Source organism: Ornithorhynchus anatinus, chromosome 1 (assembly GCF_004115215.2).
Source record: "Ornithorhynchus anatinus isolate Pmale09 chromosome 1, mOrnAna1.pri.v4, whole genome shotgun sequence".
NCBI lineage: Eukaryota > Metazoa > Chordata > Mammalia > Monotremata > Ornithorhynchidae > Ornithorhynchus > Ornithorhynchus anatinus.
In genome coordinates, this window is record NC_041728.1 from 123394927 (window position 1) to 123416411 (window position 21485).

Sequence of the window (21485 nt, forward strand, 5' to 3'; positions counted from 1 at the left end):
GCCTAAACCCATGAAGGAAGAAGGAGGTTATAGTTCTATCCCATTCTGTGCCTCTCCTTGTGCATATGATGTGCAGCCTGGGAAGTTCCAAGTGTTTGGAAAATCACCGGTGCATAATCCACACTAGATCCTAGACAGAGCAGCCTGGATCCAGTAGGCCTTCCCTGACTAAGCCCTCCTTTCCTTTTCTCCCTTTCCCTTCTCATTCACCCTGATTTCCTCCCTTCTTCCATCCCCTGATCCCAGCCATACAGCATTTATGTACATATCTGTAATTTAATTATTCATGTTAATGTCTGTCTTCCCCACTAGGCTATAAGCTCTTTGTGGACAGGTAATGTGTCTATTATTATATTGTACTCTCACAAGTTCTTAGTAAAGTGCTCTACACACAGTAAGCGCTCGGTGAATATGAATGAATGAACAGATGAATGGATAAATGAATGAATAATAGTGTTGGCATTTGTTAAGTGCTTACTATGTACAGAGCACTGTTCTAAGCACTGGGGTAGATATAGGGTAATCGGGTTGTCCCACGTGAGGCTCACAGTTAATCCCCATTTTACAGATGAGGTAACTGAGGCACAGAGAAGTTAAGTGACTTGCCCAGTCACACAGCTGACAAGTGGCAGAGCTGGGATTCAAACTCATGACCTCTGACTCCCAAGCCTGGGCTCTTTCTGCTGAGCCACGCTGCTTCAGCCAAAGGCCTGGATTCTACTTTGATTTGGGGGTCTTTGGACAAGTGGTGTGGGATGTTTTAGCCTTAGTCTCCCCAACCATATTAAGAATAATTAATGCAATGAAAACCTAAAAGAAAGGTTTATCGATAGATGATATTTATTGAGTGCTTACTGTATGAAGAGCACTGTACTAAGCACTTAGGGGATTACATCACAACAGAACTGATAGACATATTCACTGCCCACAGTAAGCTTACAATCTAGATGTCTGTAAGCAGCGTTTGTGTTCCTCTTCATTCATTCATTCATTCAGTCATATTTATTGAGCTCTTACTGTGTGCAAATCACTGCTTTAAGCACTTGGGAGAGTATAGTATAACAACAGGTGCATTCTCTGCCCACACTGAGCTCAGTCTTGTCCCATTGCTTTTCTCTAATGGGCTGAGCAAAATGGCATGTGCATAGTTTCCTGGTTGGAAAGAACAGGATTGGGGAAAAAAATCATAATTTCAAGCCCCTAGGCACAAGAAAGGGTATCCTCACAGAATCCCAGTGTCTTGGGCTTTGGTGTACCCACACACGACTATACACACCCCCACCTGGTTTAAATTCCCAGTGTCTTCCTTCATTCAGACTTGTCACTGGAAGAATTAGAGAGAAGATCACCAGCTTTGATCCCAGTGTTCATTTCTTCTCTACAGTTTCTGTAGTTTCTGATTGGCTGACTCTTTCCATCTAATGAGCTGTTTGTCTAAGTGGATTATGAAGAGTAGGAAGTTGGTAACCTAGTTAGCTAGAGTTTCGTTCATAATTAAAGCAGTGAGGCCAGGTGGAAAGAGCAAAGGCCTGAAAGTCCCGAGGACATGGATTCTAATTCTGGCTCTACCAATTGCCTGCTTGGACCTTGACTTAGACCTTAGCCTCAATTTCCTCTACTGTAAAATGGGTATTCAATATGTTTCCTCCCTCCTACTTAGACTTTAAATCCCACATGGGTCAAGGACTGTATCCAACGTGGCTAACATATCTATTCCAGTGCTTAGAGTAGTGCTTGGCACATAATAATCACTTTACAAATATTATTATTATTATTATTTTTTCATTTTTACTGGAACAGCCAATCAGGAGAGAGAGCCATATATAAGTCAGAGCATAGGTTTACCATCATTATGTTATCATTTTTGTCCTAGAGTTTTGCTAGGTTTCTGGTTTTGCCTGTGGGCTTTAAATCAGTCATGGTGTTAGTTACTTTGTCCTGAGATTTGAATCATTATAAACCACAGGACCTTTCCAGGACACACTCATTTTCACTCACAGGGCCATGTAGAAATGACTTAGCCTTCTCAGTGCTCAATTCAAAGTGGGCCAGTTTCTCTGCCCTCTGCATCTGAATGGGGGAGAAAGTTAATTCAGGTCTTTCCCTGTTTCTAGAGGGACCAAGAAATATAACTCCAGCAGGCATATGGCAGCACACACAAGAAAAATCCATACTTATGAGGCACCTAGTTTCTAAAGCTGCCTCAGAAGTGTGATTCTAGACAAGATAGGTCCTGAGTTTATTTATTCATTCATTCATTCAATCATTTATTAAGCCCTTACTGTGTGCAGAGCACTGTACTGAGTGCTAGTCATATTTTGCAATGGTCTAGAAATTCAAAATTAACCTAAACTGGCCTTGGTCATCTCAAGGCAGCCGAGGAAACCAAAAAGAAATTTGATAGTTCTCATTATTGTATTTTCCCAAGTGCTTAGTACAGTTCTCTGCACACAGTAAGCTGTTAATTGTAAATACCATAGATTGATTAGTCTTATATGTGCTCCTTACATTACCAAATTTTTGGATGACTGCCTATAACTCTCTCCCACTTCGCATCCAACAGACCACAGTTCTTCCCAAGACCCTTCTGAAATGCCATCTCCTCCAGGAGAGCTTCCATGATTTATTTCTAGTCTCTCCAGTTTATAACCCCCCTACTGTCACTGAAGTACTTCTGCATCCCCTAAGCTTTTAACTACTTGCAGACTCCCCTAGCATTTATGTACATGATCTTGTGTACCCTTTTAATTAAGCCCTGTCCCTATGCAAATCCCTTATCCTCCTATGGATACTTTCTTCCTTCATCACTGGGTGGTAACATCCTTGAGGTGTGGATCACATCTACTAATTCTATTGTGTTCTCCCAAGAGCTTAGTATAGTGGTGTGCATGCGGTAGACACAAAATTATAGTAGCTTTGGAATGGCAACTACATAATAATGATATTTGTTAGGTGCTTACTATTCAAGCACTGTTCTAATCACTGGAGGAAGGTAATCAGGTTGTCCCATGTGGGGCTCACAGTCTTAAACCCCATTTTACAGATGAGGTAAATGAGGCAAAAAGAAGTGATTTGCCCAAAATCACAAAGCTGATAAATGGTGGAGCTGGGATTAGAGCCCACAACCTCTGACTCCCATACCCATGCCCTTTCCATTGAGCCATGCTGCTTCTTAGGTTTATGTATTCTCACAGTCATAAAACTGTAATAGTAGTCTTGTCCTGCATATAATAATTGTAGCCCACTCAACTAAATGAATTCTTCTCTTGGAAACAAGGTATAATGCCCTATTCTCCCCAAACATGATTTTCTCATACAGATTGGGTTGTCCAGAAAGGAAGAGAATCCCATGTGTCCCCAGTGTTCATTAAGAACATGAGTAACAGTATTATTCCCGAGTCAGAACAATCAATGGCCCCTCCACCAAACAGTCATAACAGCTGGCCTAATGGATAGTGCAAAGACCTGGGACTCAGAAGGTCTTGGGTTCTAATCCCAGCTGCCACTTGTCTGCCTTGTGACCCTGCGCATGTCACTTAATGTCTCTGTGACTCAGTTTCCTCATCTATAAAATGGGGATTACGATTGTGAGCCCTATGTGCGACAGGGACTGTGTCAATCACAATTATCTTGTATCTACCCCAGTGATTAGAACAGTGTCTGGCACACAGTAAGTGCTTAACAAATACCATTATTATTATTATTTTTATTATTATTACTACAGGAACCGTTTAACAACTGATTTATTCATCGCCATGGTTTCACCAACTAACATCTAACTAACATCCTAAGCCTTGCCTCTAGTAACCCTTTATTGACTGATGATCTACAAATCTATCCAAAGTCTTCAAGAGTTTAGACCCTTGAGCTTCTCGGAGTAATAAGTGCCACATTTTACCACCCACTGTACCAAAGAGAGCTCAGAGTATCAATCTCACACACTTACTTCCATGATATGCCATAGCATTCACACCTCTGAAGTTTCCTTCAGAGAGTAATTTTTCAGAATGCTGGATTGTTAGCAAACTGTTAACTCCAAAACTAAGTCTGACATCATTATTGTGGTTACAGCTTTTATTGCTGGAGCTGAGGTAGATAATCCTGGAAGGAGCGGGGTTAAGGCCTTTAGATCATGTTCCAAAGCTGCATTCTATGATTGGTTTTGTTCAGCATGGTCAGTGTCCCTCTCAAAAACTACAATTTTGGAAATTTACTAGGATGGAGTGGTTTTATGTTTTATGTTTAAAAGCCTTGATCCTTCTCCTGGAATAAATTATTCCCTGGTTTGGGTGATAGTGGTGCATGGAGGAGCTGCAATAACTCTTCTAGGACTAACCACAAGGCTTGGCACAGTGTCCTCGTTGAGTGCTCATCTCTGGCAACGCTGGAGACTGCTTTTCTCTACCCTTGGTGGCAGTCTGGTCTTTGAGAGCTGCAGGGCCCAAACCTCTCCTTTATCTGACAGTTCTTTTGCACTGACCTTTGTCAGATGAAGCTAATAATTATATTCATTATTATCATTCATTATGAATAATAATATTCATTCATTCAATCGTATTTGTTGAGTGTTTACTGTGTGCAGAGCACTGTACTAAGCACTTGGAAGGTACAATTCAGCAATAAAGAGAGACAATCCCTGCCCACATTGGGTGTACAATCTAAAGGGAGACAGACATCAAAACAAGTAAACATTTGTGATATGTCCCAGGCACTATGTTCCAGGCACTGTACTAACGTTCTGGGTTAGATACAAGCAAATCAGGTTGGACACAGTCACTGTCCCACATAGGGCTCTCAGTCTCAATTCTCATTTTACAGATGACATAACTGAGGTAACTGAGGCCCAGAGAAGTGAAATGACTTGCCCAAGGTCACAGAGTAGACAAGTGGTGGCACCAGGAGTAGAAACCAGATCCTTCTGACTCCCAGGCCCATGCTCTTTCCACTATGCCAGGCTGCTTCTCTGTGAGCAGAGACCAGGAGATAAAATTATTTCCTTTCTTCACACAGTACTCCAGCAAAGAAAAATATAAACCTTGGCTTCCAAGGATGAGGCTGCCCAGAAGCTCCTTTCAAAATCTGGATCTCAGGTTTTCAAGTTCTGGCAGAAGTTGAGGCCTACTTCTTCCCATTGCAGAAAAGGCCCCATTCACTTTGCTCCTCAAAATCAGGGTGTCTTCCCTTAGAAAGATTATTTGTAGTCAGTGAGTAACTTGAATTTATGGTAAGGATGTTAGAAATTGAGTCTAAGACCACAGAATCAAATTAGCCCATTTCTCTCTGAAGCACGTATGAACAAACTGCAGGCAGTCTAATTGGTCTCAGTAGTTCAGGTAAGGACCTAGTACTTTCCCACTTTGCAAAAACAAAGTGATTACATTATAAATGTCTCAGTATCATATTCTTGATTTTGAAAGCCTACCTGTGGTGTCATAAGGACTTGGGTATGGAGGTACCTGCAGATCACTGAGGCAGCAGACCAGATAAGAAATTTATAACTGGTGATTTGTTCATTCACCACCAAGAACGCATCCCATGAAATATGCAGGAACCTTTTGTTCCCATCACTGTTTCCCTTACCAATCCTAATTCTTAAAGTGGATAGAATAACAATTTGAGAAAACTAGTAGTAATATGAATTATTTCCTCAGCAGATTATCTCTCTCTCTCTCTCACATGCTCACACACACACACACACACACACACACACACACACACACTCGCCCATAACTTAGGTGAGTTCATTGCTTTAAAGTAAATTCATACACTTGGGAAGATATCTTCATACCAGTTTGCTGGTATATTTGGCTGAGGTTCATTTATCTTGCTTTGCTGGCATAAGCAATTCACTTCTCAGATTTACTTTCTTTTGTGATCAGGGTATTCCTGTTGAAATTGAACCAAATCTGGTATGGCTCAGGTAAATCCTGCCGCTGAAAATGTTTTTTCATTCTTTGCCCACTTCAAAGACACCTTTATCTGGATGGGATGTTCAGCGTTTTCTCATGTACTAGGCTGTAAACTCCTAGAGGACAGGCATTGTGTCAACAATTCAACTGCACTCTCCGAAGAACTTATTGTCATTCTCCTGTGGGCAAGGAACATGCCTACCAAATCTGTTATTCTATACTCTCTCAAGCACATAATACAGTGTTTTGCTCACAGTGAGAACTAAAGCAGCATGGCTCAGTGGAAAGAACCTGGACTTGGGAGTCAGAGGTCATGGGTTCAAATCCCAGCTCTGCCACTTGTCAGTTGTGTGACTGTGGGCAAGTCACTTAACTTCTCTGTGCCTCAGTTACCTCATCTGTAAAATGGGGATTAACTGTGAGCCTCACGTGGAACAACCTGATTACCCTGTATCTACCCCAGCGCTTAGAACAGTGCTCTGCACGTAGTAAACACTTAACAAATATCAACATTATTAATAAATACAATTGATTGATTGCTCCACACACACAGCAAGTGCTCAAAACATGCCAGTGACATTAATTGATGCAGTGTCTTTGGTTATTTGTGTATTAGATTCAATGTTGCTTGTGGCGGACAAGATTGATATACCATCCAACGTGGAGACTGTCATCGGTAACATTCACACGAAAATCTCAGAAGCCATTTCTACCATGCAAGAAAACAAAGATGCAATAACCACCAAGGTAAGCAGCCCATTACATATAGTAAGTGAATTATGCTTCATACAGTTTACAGGCTGTGCTCTTGCTAAATATCATTCATCTGACCAGAGGTTCAGTGGAGAAAAATAGACATCTTGTGAAGCCATCAAAACTGAATTTCAGCAGCCTAGAGGGTTCACCCCAGTATTAGTTCAACTATCAAAAAGATCACCTTTCTTATTACTCTTGCCTCCTCCTCTGCTCTGTCCACGATTTCCTTAGTCCTGAGACGGGTTTACATGATGCAGTTGTAGTAATGTGGAAAAGTGTAGTGATATAGGTGGGTCTGTGTAACACTTAGGTTATCGATAGGATGAAGTAGTTACAGAGGGAAATTGTGACTTCATCATCACTGCCAAAAAATTTCACTGCCAACTAAAGCAATAATTAGAGTAATAATAATAATAATAATAGCATTTTTTAGGTACTTAGTTTTTGCCAAACACTGTACTGAGCCGTGGTGCTAATATAAGATAATCAGGTCAGAGATGGTCCCTGTCCCACGTATAGTTTTTCACTCTAAATAAGAGATTGTTACCAACCTGATTGTCTTGCATCTGCCTTTGTACTTAGTACACTGTTTGGTACATTATAAGTGCTGAACAAATACCATAATTATTATTAATAAGGAGAACAGGTAGTGAATCTCTATTTTCCAGCTGAGGAAACTGAGGCACAGAGATGCCGATTGCCCAGGCAGACAAGTAGCAGAGCCAGGAGCAGAACTCAGGTCTTCTGACTTAAACACCCATGCTCTTTCCACTAAGGCACATTGCTTATAGCAGATTGCAGAAGGCTGAACCAGATACTCAGGAATATACTAAATAATTTAAATAAAAAACAATCTAGTGAGGAAGACAAATGCAGAAACAACTTACAGAAAGTGATCAAACATGCCATCTTCTGCACTTGTGTTGTACCGCAAGATTGCCAAGAGAGGCACGGTGAAGCTTCCATCCTACCCCGATACCCAGGTCTCCAAAGAGAAGGATCCCAAACACACTAAATTGTGTGTGTTACTTCACTGCCTTCCACTAGGCACCCTGACATTGGAGCAGGGGATCAGGCTTCATTCCTCCTCCACTTATCGATCAATTAATCATATTTATTGAGTATGTATTTTGTGCTAAGCACGTAAGAGTACAATATTGTCATGCACCGCAAATTCTTCTTTAGCGTCACCCACCAAGACTTCTGTTTGGGGGTTCAGGCTTCATTCTTCCCTCACCCATGAATCAATCAATCGTATTTATTAGTACTTACTGTGTACAGAGCACTGTACTAAGCGCTTGGAAGACTGCAATATTGTCATGCACTTCAAACATTTCCATAATGTCTCCCACCATGGCTTCAATTTGGAGTTCTACAAACAGCCTGCTAGGGGAGGAGCTACCATGTCCACCCCTCAGCTTCAAAGTCCTCCAAAAAGCCCCCTCCTCCAAGATGCATTTTCCAACTAACCCTTCTCTACTTATCAGCCTCCTTAAGCACTCATGTGTATGTCCATTTACATATTCCATTATTCACCTGGGGCCCTGTTTTTGCTTTTATTACTTATAACTCTACTTTCAATCTTTTCTCTACTGTATGTTTACAGTTTGGGTTTGCTCAACTGCAAGCTTGTTGCGGGCAGGTAACATGTTTGCCAACTCTGTTATAGCGTACTCTCCCAAGAGCTTAGTACAGTGCTCTGCACATAGTAAGTGCTCAATAAATAATATTGATTGACTGATCTCTTCCTTTTGATTGTGAGCTTCTCAAGGAGATGGGATTAATAATAGAATAATACAGAATAATGAAGTGACAGATTTCCTTCTCACAAGAAGCTTACACTCTCATGGAGGAGACAAGCATAAACTACAAAGAGTAATCAGATAAAATAATTGAATGTGCACTGGAATAGACATCTATAAAAGAGTGCTGAAGTTGGGTATAAATAGGTCTTTGAGTGCTAGAAATGGCATTCAGTAAATACTTCTGTTGCTGTTGATGGTGATGATGCCTCCCCAGGCCAAAATCAAAGTTCCAACCCTTGCTGTGTAAATAAACAGTAGAAAATTCCTCCCGTGCTGAGGAAAAGTGTGTAAATAAGGAGTCTGTAGTGTTTCAGACTGCATGGAGCCCAAGAGCAGGCTTATTATATCACTCATACTGAAATAAAGCTTGTCCCCAAGAGTCTGTCTTGGAGAGGAAGCTCACTCTCTCCCTTCTTCTGCTCCCCACCTCCACCACATCACTTTTGTTTTAATAAAATCCTCTTGCCTGGGTATTGATCGCTTTCCCCTTTCCCAGACCCTGCCCAAGGACAACTCCTGACTGTTGAGTCACAGTTTTCAGATTATTTAAGCTGGTACTGAGGCCTGCAAATTGCTATTTGCCTCCCCCCCAGGACTGCATTGATTCCCCTGTCCTTGTACATAACCCGGTCAGCTCTCATTAGCCGGAGTGAGCGGTCCCTGCTGCTGCTGCCCTGAAACCTCACAGAGAGCCTGGACCACCTCCCTTCATTGCAGGGTTTTAGTGCTTAAAAGCCCAGGTGCAAAACTGTTTGGAATTCAGGCAGACTGAAGCTTGTAAAATTCCCAGAATGCTATAGTGGATTCAGGCTGGAAAACAGGTAACCTGGCATCCAGAACTTTTGACTTTTGGTTCTTCCCCTTGTACCAAAGTTTCCAAGGCACTGTGTGACCAGAACACTTCCTCTCATTAGCCCCCTTCCCTCCTCTGACAGATGTCCCGCTTCCTCTAGAGAAATAGCATGAGATAACAGTTTAGAACATAGGCCTGGGAATCAGAAGGTCATGGTTTCTAATCCCAACTCTGCAACTTGTTTTTTGTGACCTTGGGTAAGTCACTTCACTTCTCTGTGATTCAATTGCCTCATCTGTAAAATGGGGATTGAGAACATTAGCCTCACAGTTGGACTGTATCCAATGCGATTTGCTTGTATCCACCCCAGTGCTTAGTATAATGCCTGTAACATAGTAGGTGTTTAAAAATACCATTATAATAATAATGATTATAATTATTATTATTAGAGGATGTCTCCCAGAGATGCCCTGAAGAGAATTAATCAATGATTGTAAAGTGCCTAGCATCAATTACCACAAGTCTGGGCAAGAAAAAGGGAAATAAAGGCCATTGCCATGCTTTAGAAGATAGCCTTAAGCATCTGCCCAATTTTCCCCAAATTGCTCACCATTCATAAACATTCTTTGTTTCTGAAAAGCATCCAGAATGTATTTCCTGCCCCTTCCACATACTTGCCCTGTCAGGAAGGATATGTTTGTTTTCTCTTACTAGCATTGGCAATCAACCAATCAATCAGTTGTAATTACTGGGCATTTTCCGTGGGCAGAGCACTGTACTAAGCACTTGGGAGAATACAATAGAATTGGGAGGCACATTCCCTACCCATAATGAGGACACATTCTAGAAGGTGCCTTCCCATAATTAGCATCAGGTGGGACAGAGACTGCATCTGACTTGATTACCTTGATATATGCTAGTGCTTAGCCCAGTGCTTGGCACATAGTAGCACTTAACAAATACCGCAGTAATCATTATAGTCACTATTATTGCAGTTTTAGAAATGCATCTGTATGGCCATCCCTATTGCCCAATAGAAGGATGAGCCATCTGTTGCTATTTAGATTAAAGGTAGTATATATTAACAGCTAACTGGCAAGCATTGTATTGGGATCTGGGTAGACTCAACAAAAGCAGATCAGACACAGTTCCTTCTGGTTCAGGGCTCACTGTGTAAGGGGAAGGAGAACAGGTACTTAATCCCCATTTTACAGATGAGGAAATCAAGGCTCAGAGAATTAAGTTGCTAAGTTCTCCCAGTGGTCAAGTGGAGGAGCCAGGATTGGAACCCAAGTCTCCTGACTCTCAGGCCCGAGCTCTTTCCTCTAGGGCCTGTTACTTCAGGTGCCCAGGAGCAGGATACATAGACTAAATCTATTTGCAAAGATCGCCTACATTTTCCAGATCAGCAATTGTGTCTTCTGAAATACATCTTCCTTTTGCTACGATGAAAGACAACAGAAAAGCTCTGATTTTGGTTGCATGAGGTAGACCTACCTCTTTTCCCCTCCTATCCTTTCCCCATCTGAGGCAATAAAGATATCTGTAATAACTTGATCAGAAGGCAAGGACCCTGGATTATCTGACTCACTGAGATGAGAAGTGCATAAATGAAGGAAAAGAGTTTGGCGCTCTTTGGAGAACAACACTTACTACAATTGAGATATTGCTACTTTTTTACCCATTAGCTGAAGGCTCTGGAGAAGGAACTGTGTCTTTGCAACTCTACAGTGTAGTAGCCAGCCACAGACTCCATGAACAACCGACCAATCAGTATCCCTGAACTTATCGGCCTCTCCCAACCACTGTAACTAACTGATCATGATGGAAAACAGCCTCTGGAGCTGGCTGGCAAACTGATCAGTCGATGATAGTAGACTGGCCAAAAGATGGAGAGAATAACACATCAGTGGAGCTCAAAATACAATAACTAATATAGTACAGAAATAGAGTCATCAATTACAAGCAAGAGAATGGAAGCGCCAAAGGAGGGAATAAATCTATAAAGCTCTGTGAGATATTTTTCATTATCCTCGTATGTTTTTATGCCCCTGAAAGAATTGTTTGGTAATAACCAAAGTAATAGAGCTATAAATGGTAACTTAGAGCAATGAAACTAAATGAGTTCCCTTCCTATAAAATAAAATTTAAAATATGTACAATTATGGAAGGTTCTGCCTGGGAAGAATTAGGTACTTGAATTGTTTCATCTGCAGAAGATTGCTGTCACATTAACAGCGTCCAATCCTCCACTGGTTTAAGAGGACTCTCAGACCATAGCCCTAGTTATAATTATTTATGCCTCATGCTTTCAAGGATGACGGTGACATGAATTGTCCTCGATGTCCCTTTGAATTTGGGGTGCTAAGCTGAGAAGGTTCCCACAGAAGCAACCCAGTTTTTCCCAAATACCCAGGCATTTCCTCCCCACAAGCCAAGAACCTACATATCAGATCTTATGGGCAGAGTCTCTTTTTTGAAGCTTTGAAAAGCTGGGTTTGACATCACCAAAGCAGAGTGGCCTCCAGCTAGCCAACCAACGGACGACGAGTCACTTATGCATCCTCCAGAAAAAAAAGGTGTTCCTGTGTGATTTAGTGAGTTGCAAATTTTAAATGGGCTTATGATAATGGTAACAATTAATAATAATTATGGTATTTGTTAAGCACTTACTATGTGTCAAGCACTCTTCTAAGTGCTGAGGCAGATAGAAGATAATCAATCCCACATAGGGCTCACAATCTAAGTAAGAGTTAAAACAAGTGTTGAATTCCCATTTTACAGATAAAGAAACTGAGGCATAGAGAAGTTAAGTGACTTACCCAAGGTCCCACAGCAGGCAAGTGGTGGACTGGGGATTAGAACCCAAGTCGTCTGAGTCTTTTCACTAGGCCATGCTGCTTCTACCATCATGCTAATGGTAGGGTTCGTGGAGGATGTGAAGTCTGCTGCTGCTGAAGGAGGCAGAGAAAGGGATTCTAACTATCCCAGAGGTGGAGTCAGGATTTCAGCAGAGGAGATGCATCATTCTATTAGCAGCTGTCATCCTGGGAGCAGAACTTGCTCATCAGTGGTTGTCCGCCTGGGAGCAGGAAAACTTGCTTCTGGTCCACTCAGCTGTGTGAGATGAGAATCATCAACCTAAGTTCAAGCAAGAGTTTTCTCTCTTCCAGTCACTGGCAAAATGGATTTTAGAATCATTTTGGGGATAAAAAAGAGAAACAAAAATCGCCATCCAAACCAGACATCTAATTCCTGGGGTTTGTTACTCTATCTTGTTTTGTCTAGTGGGAAGATTTGTTTTGATCCTGCACTGTAATCATGGGGCCAAAAGCACTAATCAAAGTTAGTTAAACCCATAAAAGAAATTTGGAACAAGCATCTCACATAGAAAGGAAGCTTTAGAAAAGATTTTCAGCTCTGATTAACAGATATTGTACTACTGTCCGTGATAATGAAAACCTAATTTAAGATTAGCTGTGTTTCAGCAGAAATGCATTTAACAGTTTGAAAAGATAAAAACAGAAGTCTTTGTTCTTAGAGGTAGTAGATATTGGGCTCCCAGTTTTTTGTGTTTTTACAGTTCTTTATGGTATAGCAAATGAATAAATACATTGAGTTCTGCCATAATGCATGGTTTTACTATACATTTTGGCCAGAACAGGGTATGGGAATTAAGGAACATTAGTCTGAAAATGCAGTCTGTTTTATGGGTGGGGTGGAAGAAGCAGTTTTTTGTGCATGCACAAATTACCAATCCTGAGCATTTAGTAACTCTTATTTTGTAGTAAATTTCTTTATCCACTAAGTATTCAAATAAATGTTTGTCAACTGACTTATGGTAAATTTACATTTTTTTTAAAATCAACAAATTGGAAGAGTTGAGTTGGAGAACTGATTTAAATACTTGTTGTTTATGGTATTTGTTGAGCACTTACTCTGTGTCAAGCATTGTTCTAAGTGCTGGGGTGGATACAAGTTAATCAGGTCAGACACAGTCCTGTCCCATGTGGGGCTCACAGTCTAAATAGGAGGGAGAACAGGTATTACATCCCCATTTCACAGATGAGGAAGCTGAGGCACAGAGACATGAAAAGACTTGCCCCAGGTCACCCAGCAGGCAAGTGGCCAAGCCAGGAGTAGAACCCAAATCCTTTGACTCCCAGGCTTGTGCTGTGTTCACTAGAACATGTTACTTCTCTACTTTGATTTTAGGGTGTCACATGTGCTTTAATTACATCATGACTAAAGGGATGAAGAATGAAAGTTAAGGCAGAAGAAATAAGTAAAAAAATTAAAAGTATGAGACATTGGGTTCTGGGAAGAGACAGACATCAGAATGATTTTGTCATTTTTTTACAGCCGATTAGACTGTAAGCCCGTCAAACGGCAGGGACCGTCTCTATCTGTTGCCGACTTGTTCATCCCAAGCGCTTAGTACAGTGCTCTGCACATAGTAAGCGCTCAATAAATACTATTGAATGAACCTGAATGATGGTGGGAGAGACAGAAGTTTGGGGAAAATGAGGAAAAGGAGAGGAAGCAGGAAATCAATCAATCCATCAGATCAGTTGTATTGATTGGGTGCTTACTATGTGCAGACCACTGTACTAAGCACTTGGGAGAGTACAATGTGACAATATAAGAATAATAATGTTGGTATTTGTTAAGCACTTACTATGTGCTGAACACTGTTCCAAGTGCTGGGATAGATACTGGATAATCAGGTTGTCCCACATGAGATTCACAGCCTTAATCCCCATTTTACAGATGAGGTAACTGAGGCACCAAGAAGTCAAGTGACTTGCCTAAAGTCACACAGCTGACAGGTGGCAGAGCTGGGATTAGAACCCATGACCTCTGACTCCTAAGCCCGTGCCCTTTCCACTAAGTCAATATAGCAAACATTCCCTGCCCACAACTACCTAGAGGGGGAGACAGACATTAATATAAATAAATAAATTACAGACATGGTCATAAGTGCTATGGGGCTGGGAGAGAGGATGAATAAAGGGGAGCAGAAGGGAGTAGAAGGAAAGGAAAAGAGGGCTTAGTCAGGGAAGGTCCCTTGGAGATATGCTTTTAATAAGGCTTAGAAGGCGGGGAGAGTATTTCGGATATGAAGAGGAAGGGCATTCCAGGCAAGCGGCAGGATGTGGGAGAGAGTTCTGCAGTAAGATAGATGAAATCGAGGTTCAGTGAGTAGGTTGGCATTAGAGGAGGGAAGTGTGCAGCCTGGTTGTAGTAGGAGAGTATTCATTCATTCAATAGTATTTATTGAGCGCTTACTATGTGCAGAGCACTGTACTAAGCGCTTGGGATGAACAAGTCGGCAACAGATAGAGACAGTCCCTGCCGTTTGACGGGCTTACAGTCTAAAGTGAGGTGAGGTTGGAGGGGCAAGGGGATTGAGTGCTAAGCGGATAGTACTTTATTTGGGTGTGTTATTATGTTTCTCTCCAGGTTTTCCAAGGGTGTGGAAATCCTAAAATCAATTCAAAGGGGTCAAGCGGAGAGGAAAAGAAACGGAGAGGCAAATCGGTGACAGAAGAAAAGCCTTCAGGAGTTGGTCTAGAGAAATTAGTAAGTCCATCTGTGTGACATCAGAGCTTTACCCACAAAGCTTTCCTTTGCAAAGCACAAGAAATCACCTCCTTTGGTGGACTTCTTTTATTGGCCAAAGCCGGTACTGCCTCCCCCATTTCCTCTCAGTGGCAACCCCTAAGCCTAGATAGTTCAGGTGGGAAATGCAGCTTCAGCAGTGTAACTCTGGTCCTGGGAAGGGGTGAGGGGGTGGGGGTCCTGCTTGCCACTTAGCTAGCTCCCACCTAGCTGAGTGCTGAGTGCTGATAGAGCCCATATACTATCCCAACGTTGGGGGATTTTAGATTGCACTTGAGACCCCCAGCTAAATGTTTGGCTGGGGATGCAGATGATAAGAAACGCTGTGGCCAAGCAACTCAGTACCTGCAATTTCACAGTTTCCAAATCAAGAAAACATTTTCCTGAGTCCTGATTATCCTGCTGTTGTCCAGATTTCAGATGCCAAAGGAAAGCTGAAAGACATTAAAGACTTCTGGGTTGTCCTTCCAAGTCTACTCTGCAACGAAAAGGTAGCAGTAGGATCCGTCAACAATGACAAGTGTTGGAACGGAATGACCAGGGGGAGGTAAGTGACTCATTTAAAAATGCACAAACATACAGAGAGAGAGAGAGAGAGAGAGAGAGAGAGAGAGAGAGAGAGATCACATCTCAAGGCATCATTGCCAGCACTGGAGAGTTTTGCAAAGCCACATCCACAACTAAAGGAGCAGAGTTATTGTCATGAATATGCGAATTGTCTTGCCCTCCTGCTGAGGAAGGATAAGGGTGAGGAAGAGCAGAGGTCATGGAGAGTTCCCATTGCCTGGACCTTTGCTCCCCAGACCCTTTAGAATCACTCAAGCAGCAGTTTTGTGCCACAAGGGACCCAGGATCTGCTGAACTATGGGCAGAAAATATGCCTTTAATCTGCACCTCTTCTCTCTACTTTTCTTTTTGCCCTTTGCTGCTGCTTCATACCCCCCATAGATTTTAATTTCCCATTGCTTCAGCCTCCTCTTCTCCTCCATGCTTACCTCAACATTCTTTCCATGGATTCCTGAGGTTTGAGTAGTGAAAAGCCCAAGGGCTCAGGCCTGTGCAATACCTCAGAGTTTAGCTTGCAGACCCCTTCCAGGATCAGTAATAATAATAATAATAATAATAGTGGTATTTGTAAAGTGCTTACTATGTGCCAGGCACTGTACTATATTCATTCATTCATTAGTGTTTATTGAGTGCTTACTATGTGCAAAACACTGTACTAAGCACTTGGAATGTACAATTCGGCAACAGATAGAGACAATCCCTGCCCAATGATGGGCTCACAGTCTAAACGGGAGAGACAGACAGCAAAGCAAAACAGAACAAAACAAAAACAAGACAACATCATCAAGATAAATAGAATCAAGGAGATGTACACCTCATTATCAAATAAATAGGGTGATACATAATATATACAAATGAGTACAGTGCTGAGGGGGTGGGAAGGGGGAAGAGCAGAGAGTGGGGAGGAGGGGAAGGAGAGCAGAGGGAAAGCAGGGGGCTCAGTCTGGGAAGGCCTCCCGGAGGAGATGAGCTCTCAGTAGGGCGGTGAGCTCTCAGTAAATGCTGGGTTGAGTATAGGCAAATCGGGTTGGACACAGTCCCTGACCCACATGGAGCTCAGACTTTTAATCTCCATTTTACCATCCAAGGTCAAACAGTAGACATGCCAATGTCATAAAGCCAGGATTAGAACCAAGGTCCTTTTGACTCCCAGGCCTGTGGTCTATCTAATAGGCTATGCTGTCCACGCCATCCAAACAACCACCAGGCTGTCCAGATTGTGACTTGACTACTGTATCAATCTCTGCTAAACTACCTACCTGCCTGATGTCTACATTTAACTGTGCTGATCAGAATATTTGCCTTAAAAATAGGACTGCATACAACTTCCCACTCCTTCAAAACCTCCAATAGTTTCCTGTTCTCTACATCAAGCAGAAACTACTGAATATTAACAAAAAGGCACTCAATCGGCTCTTTCCTTCCTGCTTTTCTACTCTCTTCTCCCATTTTATTCCTATGACACTTTCTTCCTCGCAAGATGAATTACTCCCTGTGCCTTGTTCTGGTCTCTCCCCCCGCTGACCTAGTATTAACATCCTCAGCCCTCCCTGGAAATCCTTCCAACCACATATCTGACAAAACACAGCTCTTCTCATCTTTGAGGTTCTTCTAAAATCATCCAGGAGGCTTTGGAAAATGGTTTGAAAACAATTGAAAGATGCCAGGATTTTTTATAGCAAAATCCTCAGCTCATTTCTCATCACACCAGGGTGTATCTGAACTGTATTATGCCTCAGAGCCTTGGCAAAATACGTTATCTTCCCTTCTTTTCCATCAACACTCAGGATGTATTTTGCCACACAATTTATCTGGAGCTTCTATTAGTTCCCACTGCTATTTCAACTGCTGGGGGAGATGTTCTGCTAATCAATTCCATCTCCCCTGAATGTACAGATGTCCTTCCTGATCCCATGAGGTAGCCTGGATTTGCAGAATGGGAATGGATAGGATGTTTGCTATTAAAAACTTACCAAGCTTATCAGAGTAATACTATATGAAGTATGAACTCCCCTTAGCAAATGCAAATCTTGTACCATTTCCTTGAAACCAGAGCCATCAGTGTAGACACATCCTGACAGACATGGAACATTGGGGTCTAAAGGATCCTGCACTCAGTGTCAGGAGATTTGAATTGGTAGTTACACATCTGGCCACCCTTCACTAAGGTGTATTGCATCCGTATGTCATTTAAACTGTAGGCTTTAGTTCTACCTGCAAATGAATCTTTTGGGTTTCCCTAGTACAGGTATTCCTACCCCTTTAAGTAATGAGAAATGAAATCTGAGGCGTGGTTTGGACAGCCTTGAGGATAAAGATTTTAATATGAGCCATGAAACATCATTGGGAAAGCCTTGCAAGCAGAAACAGTGCTGATAATCTCTGAAGATCCACATTTTTTGAAACCTCGTTGGGATTCTCTACACACATCTATTCTCTCTTCTCTGTCGTTCAACTCAGCACAATATTGGTTACAGGTGGGCAATAATACAGTAATACTGAGGAGAGCATCCTTTGGAGAGATACAGATAATGTGACGCTCTTTTACTAAGTCACATCTTAAGACCCAAATAGACCTCCATATGCTGTGACCAGGCTAGATGTCAATTAGACTCAGGGAAATAAACTAGCATGAATTCTGGAGCTAAGTCCCTTTTAAGCCTTAGAATTTTGTGTCTGTTCTTCTTTGCAGATATTTGCCAGAGGTGATGGGAGATGGTCTGGCCAATCAGATTAACAATCCTGAGGTAGAGGTTGACATCACTAAACCAGATATGACTATTCGACAACAGATCATGCAGCTAAAGATCATGACCAACCGACTGCGCAATGCCTACAATGGGAACGATGTGGATTTTCAGGACACAAGTGAGTAAATTGAAAATTGGGGGAGTGAAATAGAGTTTTAGAAGCAGCAAGGGTGAGGGCATGCATACACACACACACACACTCACACACACACTCTCACACACACACACACGCGCACCTCCTTTCCTCTTACCCCCTTTCCTCTTACCCCCAGAGAATAGTTGGATTGAATCTTGCTGTTAATCACAGATTCCCAACACAGGATAAAAATTTCAATATATTCCTTGCCAATGTTGGGACAGGATAGAATGTAATAAAGCTTTGTAAATCTTCATATCCAAAAGCCCTTGGATTTATATTGAATCAGAGTGGTGATTTCTGGCATGAGTCACTGAAGAAATCAGTAGCTTCTGAGAAATTTTTAAACAAGATATTTTCCCATGGGGGAGACTCGATAGGGATCAGAGAGGAAATATAGCACAAACATTCCCTGCCCATAACGAGATTATTCTAGAGGGGGAGACAGACATTAATATAAATAAATAAAATTACAGATATGTACATAAGTGCTGTGGGGCTGGGAGGAGGGATGAATGAAAGGAGCAAGTTAGGGCGACACAGAAGGGAGTGGGAGAAGAGGAAAGGAGGGCTTGGTCGAGGAAGCCCTCTTGGAGATGTACCCTCAATAAGACTTTGAATTGGGGCGTAATTGTCAGATATGAAGAGAGAGAACATTCCAGGCCTGAGGCAGCATGTGTGCAAGAGGTCAACCACAAGATAGATGAGATCGAGGTGATGATGATGATGGTATTTGTAAGTGCTTTCTATGTGCTGAGCACTGTTCTAAGCACTGAGCACTCTTCTAAGTGCTAAGCACTGTTCTAATCATTGAGGTACAGTAAAACGGCTAGCATTAGAGGAGTGAAGTGTGCAGTCTGGGTTGTAGTAGGAGAGTAGTGAGGTGAGGTAGAAGAGGGCAAGGTGATTGAGTGCTTTAAAGCTGATGGTAAGGAGTTTTGCTAGAAAAATCCTGATTGGTGTGCCCTTTCCTAGGGCTCTTTGTATTTTCATTCCACTGCAATTGGAAAAAGAAGGATAAAAAGTTTCGAGGGACTGATATGTTGATATTAGTTTGGTAGTGTGTTTGATAATGAGATGATATGCTGGGATGGAGAAAAGAAGGTATAGTAGAAGTTGTCCTGCAGATAAATGAGCAGGACATGAATGATGTCCTTTTCTGGTATTAAAAAAAAACATTTTACTAGTAAAGTCAGGTAGTGGATCAGCTGCAGGAGTCTGTCTGGCTCCATAGCAATACTGTCTAGGCATTTTGTCAGTTTCTCATCTTGTTCAGTCTGTCACAGAGCTGACTGGGAAGTTAAGCTACTTCTTTCATCGGAGAGAGCCCTGTGCTCAGCTCTCTAAAATAAAAGTACAGATATGTACATAAGTGTTGTGGGCTGGGAGGAGGGATGAATAAAGGGAGCAAGTTAGGGTGACACAGAAGGGAGTGGGAGAAGAGGAAAAGATGGCTTAATCAGAGAAGGCCTTGTGGAGATATGCCCTCAATAAGGCTTTGAAGTTGGGGAGAGTAACTGTCAGATATGAAGAGAGAGAACATTCCAGGCCTGAGGCAGCATTTGTGCAAGAAGTCAACTGCAAGATAGATGAGATCGAGGTGATGATGATGATGGTGTTAAGTGCTTACTATGTCTCAAGCACTGTTCTAAGCACTGAGCACTCTTCTAAGTGCTGAGCACTGTTCTAATCACTGAGGTACAGTAAAATAGCTAGCATTAGAGGAGTGAAGTGTGCGGGCTGGGCTGAACTCAGAGTGTACTGCCAGTTAAGAGCCCAGTCAACATTCAGGGAGATTAAAATGCATCCCCAGACCTGCATATCTGTGACAAAAGAATTTTTACTCCTGGGGCCAATAGCCCCAAACACCTTCTTGAATGTATTTTGAGTTAAGCCTAAACAACTGGAACACAGGGAGAGAGTGTATTTGCCTAATTCTAAAGTGACATATTACCCTTATAGTTTTGATGAAATTTAAAGGATATTTTAAGGTTATTTAGATGGCTTAAAAGGGGCTGTGGAGAGAACACCTCCCTCACCCCCCGGTTCCCGCCACCAAGTAGAAAAAAAATTAAACCATCTCAAAATAATGCCGCAGCTTGACTCAAAGTGAGAATTATCCTCATGGTACATCTTACTTTTTACTCTGTTTCATTTGCTTGGATGATAAGGAAACCTGTTTAATATGGACAGGACTATTTTGAACAATATTCAGAGGAAGATCTGTAGGAATGCTGTGTCTGTTTCCAGAGCCCGTGATGTTCTTTGAAGCATCAAAATAGCAGTAATCACATGGCTCTCTAGAAAAAACCTGCCCAATTAATGTGCTTTGATTCTTGAATATGTATATTCTTCTGTTTCTGTGAATCAATTATGAAACTTCAGCCAGACATTTTACAACAGGGAAAACGGAGGTTAACTTGTATGAATTTCACATTGGAAGTGGTAGCATCGGTCAGAAATCTTGATACTACCCATGAGTCAGAAAACCCAGACTGGTGCCAGTCCCACCACCTATCTGGGTGGCCTTTGGCAAGCTGTGGCCCTGCAGCATCACTTTAAAAAACAAAATGATACTTGTTAAGCACTTACTATGTGCCAGGCACTGTTCTAAGCACTGAGTTAGATACAACCTAATTAGGTTGGATAAAGTCCATGTCCCTCATGGAGCTCACAGTCTTAATCTCCATTTTACAGATTAGATAATTGAGGCCCAGAGAAGTTAAATGACTTGTCCATGGTCACATAGCAGACATTGAGGAGGCAAAATTAGAACCCAGAACCCTCTGACTCCCAGGCCCTTGCTATTTCCGCTAGGCACTGATGATTATATTTAAAGTTATATCCAAAGACAGCCCTATATAATCCAGTGTAAAGAAATGAATTAAACCACGCAGAGGATGGATGACCGCAGACAATGGCTCATCTTGCCAAAGCTGGATGACTCATGAAAGGAAAGATGACATGACACAAAGAACTGCAGTTGTTGCTAACTCTTCTGTCTTCAGGAGTCCTTTGGTGCCTCAGGCAGAAATTCTCCAAACACCTAAGGAGAGAGCCGAAGAAAGGCTAAAATATAGGTAATGGAAGGGTGACCAGGACAGAAGCAGCAGCGAGGCCTAGTGGAAAGAGTATGGGCCTGGGAGT

At 42.0% G+C, this 21485-nt stretch overlaps 1 protein-coding gene across 1 annotated transcript in view; it reads left to right on the forward strand.

Annotated features, from left to right (window-relative positions):
* Positions 1-21485, forward strand: part of GPC1 (glypican 1) — a 446939-nt gene that overhangs the window by 420890 nt on the left and 4564 nt on the right. Inside the window, exons 5-8 of the mRNA XM_029066910.1 lie at positions 6526-6656; positions 14727-14846; positions 15299-15432; positions 18145-18320. Of these exons, the coding sequence (XP_028922743.1) occupies positions 6526-6656; positions 14727-14846; positions 15299-15432; positions 18145-18320 (561 nt within the window). The remainder of the gene's footprint in view (positions 1-6525; positions 6657-14726; positions 14847-15298; positions 15433-18144; positions 18321-21485) is intronic.